The sequence below is a fragment of the Delphinus delphis genome, chromosome 12 (assembly GCF_949987515.2).
Source record: "Delphinus delphis chromosome 12, mDelDel1.2, whole genome shotgun sequence".
NCBI classification, from domain to species: domain Eukaryota; kingdom Metazoa; phylum Chordata; class Mammalia; order Artiodactyla; family Delphinidae; genus Delphinus; species Delphinus delphis.
This window is the reverse complement of record NC_082694.2, coordinates 51,305,566-51,316,354: the sequence shown is the minus strand read 5'-3', so window position 1 is coordinate 51,316,354 and position 10,789 is coordinate 51,305,566. Positions and strand designations below refer to the sequence as shown.

General features: G+C 36.0%; 1 protein-coding gene across 1 annotated transcript in view; it reads right to left on the bottom strand.

The window, feature by feature from the left end:
- Positions 1 to 61: 61 nt before the first annotated feature.
- FBXO11 (F-box protein 11) overlaps positions 62 to 10,789 on the bottom strand; it is a 99,584-nt gene continuing 88,856 nt past the window's right edge. Inside the window, exons 13-23 of the mRNA XM_060026668.1 lie at positions 9,521 to 9,606; positions 8,588 to 8,682; positions 7,538 to 7,660; positions 7,370 to 7,455; positions 6,653 to 6,729; positions 6,416 to 6,559; positions 3,296 to 3,406; positions 2,442 to 2,549; positions 2,006 to 2,114; positions 1,331 to 1,429; positions 62 to 1,242 (exon numbers count right to left, since the gene is read on the bottom strand). Of these exons, the coding sequence (XP_059882651.1) occupies positions 1,113 to 1,242; positions 1,331 to 1,429; positions 2,006 to 2,114; positions 2,442 to 2,549; positions 3,296 to 3,406; positions 6,416 to 6,559; positions 6,653 to 6,729; positions 7,370 to 7,455; positions 7,538 to 7,660; positions 8,588 to 8,682; positions 9,521 to 9,606 (1,168 nt within the window). The 3' untranslated portion in view covers positions 62 to 1,112. The remainder of the gene's footprint in view (positions 1,243 to 1,330; positions 1,430 to 2,005; positions 2,115 to 2,441; positions 2,550 to 3,295; positions 3,407 to 6,415; positions 6,560 to 6,652; positions 6,730 to 7,369; positions 7,456 to 7,537; positions 7,661 to 8,587; positions 8,683 to 9,520; positions 9,607 to 10,789) is intronic.

The following is a 10,789-nucleotide window of genomic DNA, read 5'->3' as shown; positions in this document are numbered from 1 at the left end:
CCTTCTACATAATGGTTATTGAATACTCCACAATATATTAAGTCTAGATGTTATGGTACATGCATACACTTTCAGGCTGTTTATACCCACTGTCACCAATACACATAAATGGGGTGGGGGGGAGCTATGAAACTGTATAGGGCTGTATATATACTTGTCTCAGCTTAATGCGGGAAATTCTTTTAATTTCCAGCAATTTGTCTAAACTGTTCAAAAAAAAACTATGAACAGAGTTCAAATACAGGACTGTTTTGAAGAGACTTTCTAAAGTGTACTTTTAAAACATAGTAGTTTTTACCTTTCACAAAACTGAGTTACAAGAATACTTTTGTTTTACAGTGCATCCCTTCCTAGGAAGTCTCATTAAAACACTCACTTTGTCTAGGGGTGATTTTGAATGCTGCACAGGGAAGGGAAGGAAATATAGTCTTAACTTTTCTTAAAGGATACCAGAAACATTGCTGGATATAATTTAAGATTAGTGTTTTCTCTTTCATAGAAAGAACGTACATACTGGGACATGAGTACAGTTACAGCAAGTCTAGGTGTGCTAACAAAACAGGGCACATTCAAGTACAATAAGATTTTGCTTGAAATTAAAAACAAACTACATGAGATTAAAGCATTAAAATCATATTTCTCAATCTGAATACATGTTAAAAAAAATCAAAAGAAATGCAGAAGTGCTAGCTCACATTTTTACCATATTACAAAAGCAATTGGTACCCACGTCCATAAAGGCAGCAACAAAGCTGCTTGTCTATTGAAGAGTACTACTGCAAATTGGACTGCATTCAATGCTAGTTGTAAAAACACCAGCTTTTTTCAGAAGTTGGTATCTGTACAAAATTGCAGCTTATTTTCTTCACTTCTGTCCCTTCAAAAGTCTTTACACAGTAATGCTAAAACACCCAGCTTTGAGATCCTGAGTCAATATATTGCCACTTTCTTTTTGGTAGCTTGAGCTTCATAGTGTCAACTGACCTTGTGTATCCATTTTTAATACAGTCTCTTCCTGTAGCATGGGCAAATATTTTAAATCTTCTTCCAAAAAAAAAAACGTTTTAAGTTATGATGTTAGAATGGCAGGACTTTTTCTTTAGGGAAGGAATTCAGTTGTGCTGCAATGTATTAGATTCTATAGGTGGAGCAGAGTCATATAGTGTATCTGTATCATGTGTAGGCTCACCAGCTAATGTACAAGGATTAGACAGTGTTCCAGCACCACAGTCACAGAAAAACCTAAAGCAAAATGAAAACCCAAAGATTAGGAAAGTGAGGGGAGGAAAATAATCGGGTAATACAGCAAGCAAGTGTGCTACATACATACCTATCATGTCTAATAAATTCTACATCATGTCCCTGATGGCACTTCTTAATGCAGTTCACACATATGGCATTTCGATCTGTGGTGTTACAAGTGTGACATCTAAAAAGCAAAAGCTTACATTATTTTCCTTGATCATGTTATTCAAAATACTGCAATTTGTTTATCTATTACCCTATGGCCTTTGGCTTATAAAAGAGGCCCCCAATTTTTGTGGCTCTTATCTAGGGACTTTAATGGAATAAGTGAATTTCCTATTTTGTGTCTTCTGAGGAAAACAATTAAGTTCCTATCAAGTCTTCACTGAATCAGTATGGGGGAGGGGAAGTCAAAACCCACTCATGGTGGCTGGGATATAAGGAACACTTAATGACAGCTTTACCTTGAAACTCCTAGGAAAGCAGTATGTTTCACATTTTCAGTGGTATCAGTAGTTACTGCAGTATTACATTTTCCCATATTTTACGGTCTCAAACAGGATCCTCAAAGTAGATTGATCACGTAACTCAATGTGGACAATTAATAAAATTTTCAGTTATATTTTTCCATTAGCAAAAACCCAATTTACTTTCTTAGCTCATACATTTAAGGGAAAGCTAAATATGTGAGTTCTTGTCAGTTTAGAAAAGTACATCTTACTCTCCCATTTCAAGACTCACAAATAATTTAGAAATATACCTGTAGAAATCATGCATGGGGTAGCTGGTGTAACTTGATATTTTATATAAACATTGGCCTCTACTAACAGCCTTTTCTATGGCGTCTTGATTGTTCATTATTTTGTTATCTGTAATAAAAAAAATAAGAAATTCTAGAGTATAAAGGCTTAAGATAACAAATTACAGGATTATTTTAATAGTTTTTAAGAACTTTAAAAGAGGCTAACCAATGAAGTAAAAAAGTCGGCTAAGAATAGAAATGAATTTTCCTTGTACAAGATACTCCAACTATTTAGGACAAGGTGAAACAAAACTCTTTCAAAATAGTTCTCTTGAATTGCTGGTTAACTACTATACAGTGACAGAAGGTATTAAGTTGCTGAATAACAATGGCTTCTATCATCTTTTCATGGCATATTTAGTGCATTATAGGCAGAACACAGACTCCAACATACCTTTCATTGTCACATTAACACCAGATGCTAAAAATAAGCCTCCAAACCGGTTGTTAAAAATCTGATTGCCTTCTAGTGTTGCAGTTGCATGATTTGTAATTTCAATACCTGAAGCAAAATTTACAAACAGCATATGCATCACTTTATATATAGTTTCTTAAAAGAAACCTGAAATATAGCAAATATAGTGAACTACTTCTTTTACATAAAAAGTATATTAACTGTTAACATCGAAAGAAATAAATGCAAATGTTTATTTGAATTGTTTATAGTAACATTCAATTCACTTTCCACTGTTGATAATCCTCTGTCCCTGCTAAAGGAATGATAGAGATGGTTTGTAATTTATTTTTATTAATAATGACATTTTAAAATTTCTTTGCAAACTAAGAAGAAGATAGGGCCCAGAAATATGTGTAGGTAGGAGCTAGATGGTTATTTGGAATTATGAAGAGAAATCCTCTTCAGTGGCAAAAAGTTGAAATATATGCATGATACTTGGACTTCACTTACCAAGATCTTTAAAAAAACATTCTGTTTGGCCATTTGTGAGGCCAGAGGGCTTGCATTTATCTGAATTTATTTCTAATGGTAGTACTAGCCTGTTATTTACTCTATGCAATTGATGATTCATAACTACTACTGAACTACAAGAGCAATATTATAAAGTTGGCGTAGAGTGGAAGAATCCAAAACTTGGATTAGGTGCTCTTATAAGCAATTGTTAACAGGCATTCAGCCAACTTCTGCAGCATACTTTTGCACACCTTAGTTATTAAGCAAAAGAGATAATATACCAAGAATCAATTTTATGTACAGAAATCAAGCTACAGGTAACAAAGGAAAATACAAACCTGCAGCAAATCCATCAAATATTCTGTTTTTCCTCAAGACTGGATGACTATTAGTGCTGATGAGAACACCTGCTTGAGCATTCCTGAAAATATCATTTTCTTCAAGGAGACCTATAATAAAATATTTCCCCAGATTAAGGCTAATGCGTATAGCAAATTTTACTAGGCTTTTTGGTGGTATTTAGGTTTTCTTTTAGTTTCTTATTAACCGGATTGTGAAATTCATAGGACTAATTTTTCAACTGAAAAGAAATTTTATTAGTAATTCATAGATATTTAAAGTAGAATTTAACCAAAAATTGCTAAAATTGGCTGGTTACCATTCTAACCAAGAAACTGAAGTTCCATGGTTGCAAGGACCATTTCTAGCTTATGAATCAATCCCTAGTGCCCTGGCACAAAGCTGATTCTTACTGAACACTGCTGAATTAAAATTAATTCCTTTGAAAAATTTTAGAACCTTTGCACTCTCCATGTTTTAGTTCAAGCCCTGATTCTTTCTGGCCCCTATCAGCATTCCTTGATCTATTTCTTTCACTCCAACCTCTCTTCTGCTGTTGTGTTTCCCACCACTCTATCATATCCCTTATCTGTATAAACTATCAGAATAAAGTTTAAAATTAATTTGCGATTTACAAAAAACTCGGGGACTTCCCTGGTGGCACAGTGGTTAAGAATCTGCCTGCCAACGCAGGGGACACAGGTTCCATCCCTGGTCCAGGAAGATCCCACATGCCACAGAGCAACTAAGCCAGAGGGCCACAACTACAGAGCCTGCGCTCTAGAGCCTGTGCGCCACAACTACTGAGCCCGTGTGCTGCAACTACTGAAGCCCGCACGCCTAAAGCCGGCGCTCCACAACGAGAGAAGCCACTGCGATAAGAAGCCCATGCACCGCAACAAAGAGTAGCCCCCGCTCGCCGCAACCAGAGAAAGCCCGCGCGCAGCAATGGAAGACCCAACACAGCCTGCATGCATGTATGCATGCATAAATAAATTTATAAAAAAGAAAAAAAAATATTCCCCCAACCTGCTCCTCTGTCTCACTATATTACCTACACTCTGAATATGCTATACATTTTTATCCCTAATGCCTTTGGTTTATATTATTTCTTCTTTCTGCAATGTCCTGTACTCTTTCTTCTTAATGACACTTCCTCTGGGAGGTTTTCAGTTTTCCTCCATCAAATTAATTATTAATTCTCTGCTGGCAGGATAACAATGATTAAGAGGGCTGAGGAATGAGACTTCATGCCTTCAAATACTGACTTCACCACTTCCAAACTCTGAATGGGAAAATTACTTACCTTCTCTTTGTCTCAATTTCCTTATCTGTAAAATGGGCATAATAGCACCTACCACATAGGGATGTTGAGGGTTAAATTAGTTAACACATGTAAAAGTACACAGTACTAAATAAGTATTAGTTAATATTACTCCTATAAAATCTACTTATGTATAGTGAATCATATTTAGTTGTGTTCCAGTGTTTCTCTGCTCCCTGAAGACATGAAATATGTTTTTATTTCTGTACATATTTGATCCATCTGTAGTAGTTCACAGTATTGACCTCTAAATTCCCTTTCCCCTAGAAAACACTATTCCAAGACCCTGCCTCTAATCTTTTTTTTTTTTTTTAATATTTATTTACTTATTTGGCTGCACCAGGTCTTGGTTGCGGCAGGCAGGGTCCTTAGTTATGGCATGTGAACTCTTAGTTGCGTCATGCATGTGGGATCTAGTTCCCTGACCAGGGAGCGAACCCAGGCACCCTGCGTTGGGAGCACAGAGTCTTAACCACTGCGCCACCAGGGAAGTCCCCCTGCCTCTAATCTTGCATATGTCCACTATAACCTCCTCAAATGCTATTGCCAAGATGTAGTCCAAACTGTACCGCATATATACAAAGCCTTTTCATTATACTGTATACATAAACAAAGCTTTTTACGATTTGGGCGTTGCCCCCTTTTCCGGCCTCGACTTTCAGTATCTCTTGCCTTACTAAACCACTTTGTTTCCTTTAGACTTTTGCTTACAGTGTGCCACTCTATTAGACTATAAACTTTCTGGATGTAGTACTGTTTTATTCACCATTTTATTTTTAGCATCTGTATCACAGTGTTTGCTACAGTGATGTTCAATTAGTAAGTATGTACATAACAAATGAAAGAATGAAGTAACTATACTTTCTACACTTGGAATGGTCTTCAACCCCCTACCCCCCAACTTACCAGTAAATACTCATTTTTCAAGACACAGCTCAAGATTTTACTCCAGAACCCTTCCCAACACCTTACAAATAAAACCAACCATTCTGTACTGTGTTTCCTCATTATATCTTACAAAGAATCCTATCAGAGATAATGTCACTTACTGAATTGCTAGATTATAAACTCCTTGAGAGTCTATGTCATTAATGGAATCATCATTGTTTGGTGGTAGTAGTAAATTCTGTTGATTAAATCTTGGTATATTAGAGTAATGACTAGCTAACCTTCTATACAAGATATGTATAATGCTAGGTTACTGATGTTTCAGGAATGGTGATAATTTGCATTTGACAGTCTCTCCCAGTCTCTATGAACAAATTATGCCTTTGCAAGGGGCAGGGACTGTGAACTTTTGCCTCAATGTAAAGTGATTTGACCTTTATGGATACCAAACTGAGCACATATTGGCTTAATTCCATTCTCCAACGAAGACAGTTGTGAACAGGTACAAAGCAATCCTTATTTACTACAGACATTTATATATATTCGCAGACCAATTAATTTTCCACACCTAGTTCTATAACTTGACTTTGAAGTTTATTATAATCATATCACTATTCTGAATAATAAAAGGTCCAGAGAGAGGGTGTAAACAAATTCTGCTACCTTAAAAAAGCCTCGCTAACAAGTGGCACACTCAAGGTGGCTTGAAGGAAAAGGAAAATTCTGTAAACATCTCTCTCCTTTAACTCTAGGCACTAACCCCCTAAACCATCTTGAGACTTGATAAGGAAAAAGACTGTGATTCCCTCATTTATAACACATTAAATGGCAATGTCATCGATCATTAAAGATATGGAAGAATAACGGAAAACTGGGTTTTTTACTAATGCAAAATTAACAACAATACCTCGACCCCCATTAAATATACAGATGCCACCATCTCTTCCATCATGGATTTTATTTCTTCTTAGTGTAGGATTACTATCTGTCTTAATCCAGACTCCAGCCATTGCATTGTCAAATATTTCATTGTCTTCTATACAACCTAGACCTATAAATGCAAAAATTTAGGTTTTGTTATTTAGAAAGTATATTTCTAAAGACTAATAGCACCAAGAAAAAAACATTAAAAGATTAAACATACCAGAATTATAAACTAGAATTCCACCATTTTGTCCTCCCCAGATTTTGTTGCGTCTAATTTTGGGGTTGCTTCCAGTCCTATGGATAGAATAGAAAATAATGCCATTTCAATTGCTTCTACTCCCACATACCATGTTAGATAACAGTAGGAAAACCCACATTAAACATAGTAAGAATTAGCTAAATAATTAAGCATCACCTTCAAGATGCTCTGAGAAGTCTGTCAGTAAAGAAACTGGTTTAATTTTGCTTAATTCTATTTACCACAGAACACACTTAGCTATAGATTATGTTATTACGACAGAGTCTCCTAATATGTAAACTAAACTGAGGAGGTTAGATTAAGTAACTTTTGTTATTATATGCTCCCCTCATATATAAAATAAAGGACTGAATTATATGATCAGGAGTACGACAGTTCCAAACCAAAAACTGTTAATATACAAGAAAGAGGGGTGTAAGAACTATTACTTTTGCGGAAATAGCATAAAAACAGAAGCTCCCATTTAATAAGCCAGGTACAGCATGTCAGGTGCCATTGGCTGCTGTCCTCAGCCAGTCTAAGAAAAGTTATATTCTGACAATTTAAGCCATGCTTAATTGCTTAGCTTTAACTCTTACTGTTTTTCCTAGACACCTGACTACTATACTGGGGTACGCCATGCCTACCTCACATACAACTCCCTCCCCAAAGAAAGCCAAATATGAAAACATTTACCTTATCTGAACCCCTGAATACATATGATTATAGATATCATTGTCCTCTAGTACTCCATGTCCATTGTCATAAAAATAAACACCAACCTAAAATTAAAAAAATAATTTTTCAAATTAAAAAAAGTGTTTACAAAACAATATATTTCCCGAGAGTCTAACATAATCTTACCTGCTTGCCACTGTGTATCCTGTTTCTTCTCAGTACTGGAGTGCTGCCAGTTGTCACCCAGACCCCAGCCAGAGTATTACTGTAGACTTCATTCTCTTCTATTACGCCTTGTCCTTTCTCATGCTAAATAAAAGTTACATTGATTTACAATATGTATCTTGTGTAAACCAAGTAGTTTATAGTGTATTCCCTCTTTTAAGACGGTTGTGACCAAAAAAATCTCAATTTTTGTTTTTTAATCTGAATAAGGAGATAAATGGATAACATTCTTTCACATAGCCTCTACCTAAGTTTAAGCTCTCAGAGTTTTTATACTGTTCTTTATGTGGTTTTGCACTTTTAAATCTTAGAGTAGTAGCATTCAATTTTGTTTAACAAAAGAACTTATTTTATTCTAAGATATATAACAAACTGAAGATCCCTCACTAGGAAGTTAATAGTTATTTTAACTTATCACTGGCGAAATCACTCCAAAACAAGGTTCAAGTTACTAAAAATTTTTTTAGAAGATTTAAGACATGAATATTTCTAGAACTGTGAATAAAAATTAGTCACACCTGGCATTACACAAGGACCTTTCTGAAACTCCTTTACGTTTTCTTACTTGAGTGACAGTTTCAGATACCATGATGACAGGAGACATAGGACTAATACATAGGTTTTTAAACTTTGCAAGATGCTTACATTATGTTTCAATATAAATTCAAATGTTTGGCTTTTTCAGAAGATAAAAATATTCAAGTCTAGTATTATTAATGCTCAGTGATATTATGATTTTACTTAATACTTCTGGAAAATTTCAGAGACTCTTATGGTAGTCACATTGGCAAAATCCCAGTGTAACGAATATAACTCAGACTGCCAAGCAGTTGTTGTTATGAGTTCAGCCCATATTGCCAATTATAATTAGAAGCTTTTAAGTCATTCACACACTGGCAGACAGAAAAAGTTGAATATGGCCTACCTAAAGGTAGACATAATTCTGCCCTCACCCCCTTTTCTACCCTGATTTTGATGAATGAGATTCTAGAACTGTATTCATTAACTTACCACATAAATTCCACCATGCTGGCCATCATGAATTTTGTTATGTCGAACAATTGGACAACTGTTTGTCCTAATCTGAATTCCTGCTAATGCATTGCCTATTTAAAAATAAAAGTTACAATATCAACATATGGAGCCTAATGGAACACAGTAAGAGCACAGTTCTGTGAAATATGTCATATTCAGAAAGATACTTATGATCCATGAGCATTCCAAGACAAAACTAAAGGAACTAGGAGTGTAAAGAAGATGCAGAAGGACTGTAGGCAGTATAGGTATAGTGGTTAAGACCAAAGACTCTACAGCCAGGCTGTTAAGTAACTTTGAATAAGCTGCTTAACCTCTTGGTGCCTTTGTTTTCCTGATCAGTAAGTGGGGATATTTAATAGTGTCTACTTCACAGGGTTGATGTAAATATTACATGACTTAATTCAGGAAAGGTGCTCAAAAAAGTGCCTGGCACTGAGTAAGCTTTATGTAAGTATTATCCAGTAAGTGTTAGCAAAAGAGGAAGCCCAGGAACATTTCAGTGTCTAGCACATAGATAGCTAATAATTGTTTCCTGAATTAATACCTCAGAAGTTTTAATGAGGAATAAGGGTTTTCCCTTTCTAATTAGTACCGAAGTGTATTAAACTGTCACAGAAATAATTTATTAACTGTTAAACAATGGCGTGAATGTAAGAGAATCATAGATACTCTGTGAGACTAGGGTCTTAAGTTTTATTTTTATCCCTGTTATGTAGAATACTGCTTAGTACTTAGAAGGTACTCAGTAAATGTTTGTTAAGTGAATAAATGTCACAGAATAATCTTTATTGAGAATTTAAAGAAACCCGATCAGTTCTCCTACTCAGAACGTTTCCAAGCGGTCCTTTTGCTAATGTCAGGAACACAGGCCAAGCTCTAAAATTTTATAGAAAACGACATGCTTACCATAAATGTCATTTCCTTCAATAAGGCCTCGTCCATCACCAAAGATGTAAACTCCACCTTGATTTCCATTAAATATAGAATTGCCCCTATAATTATGTGGAAAAAAACCCAAAACACAAAAAAGCATCTATTCAGAAAACTTGCTTGTTTTATACAATAATCGTAAGGCCACTGATGTTTATGTGACCTTAGAAAATTATTTAACTTCTATGGGCCTCAGTTTCTTAATCTATGAAATGAGGGAGTAGGTGATTTCCCTTCCAGTTCTTTCTAAGACTTAAATCTTTGGAAAAGCCACCTAGTATTTGAGACGAAATAGCATTCTTAAAAATTCACCTCGGGCTTCCCTCATGGTGCAGTGGTTGAGAATCTGCCTGCCAATGCAGGGGACACAGGTTTGAGCCCTGGTCTGGGAAGGTCCCACATGCCGCGGAGCAACTAGGCCTGTGAGCCACAACTACTGAGCCTGCACGTCTGGAGCCTGTGCTCCGCAACAAGAGAGGCCGCGATAGTGAGAGGCCCGCGCACCGCGATGAAGAGTGGCCCCGGCTTGCTGCAACTAGAGAAAGCCCTCGCACAGAAACGAAGACCCAACACAGCCAAAAATAAAAATAAATTTAAAAAAAGATTCCACATCTTCCCCCAAAGTTGGCAAAAAAAAAAAAAAAATCAACTCAGAAGAGCTAATCCAGGGAGTTCCCTGGTGGTCCAGTGGTTAGGACTCCACGCTTCCACTGCAGGGGGTCTGGATCCGATCCCTGGTCAGGGAACTAGGATCTCACAAGCTGCGCGGTCAAAAAAACAAAACAAAAACAACAACAAAAAACCCAAAACCTATTAAGATTAAAAAAAAAAAAGCTAATCCATTTAAAAGAACTTTTCTTAGCTCATCTATACACATTTGCTGAATAGTAATTAAGATGGCAATCACATAATCAACTTTTATAAAGCTAGTGGAAAAAAATGTGACAAAAATAATTCATGGTCTTTGATTAAATTATAATAGCTCTGTTCTACAGTCTTAGCCAATGCCTTCAAGACTGGATCTGTTTGTTTCCTTACTGTGGCCAGAGGAAGTGGTAGGAACTATTAAAGAAAGGTGACAGCTTGAAGTTTTGACTCTCTGTTATTCTTGGTCTAAGTATCTTTGAGATAATTAATTTCCTGGGTTATTCTATCTGCTGACTCTCAGGGGGAAAAAAAAAGGTCATTCAGATTTCAAGGGAAGATCACAGCCCTATTTACTCATCTATAATGCAGTCTGATGAA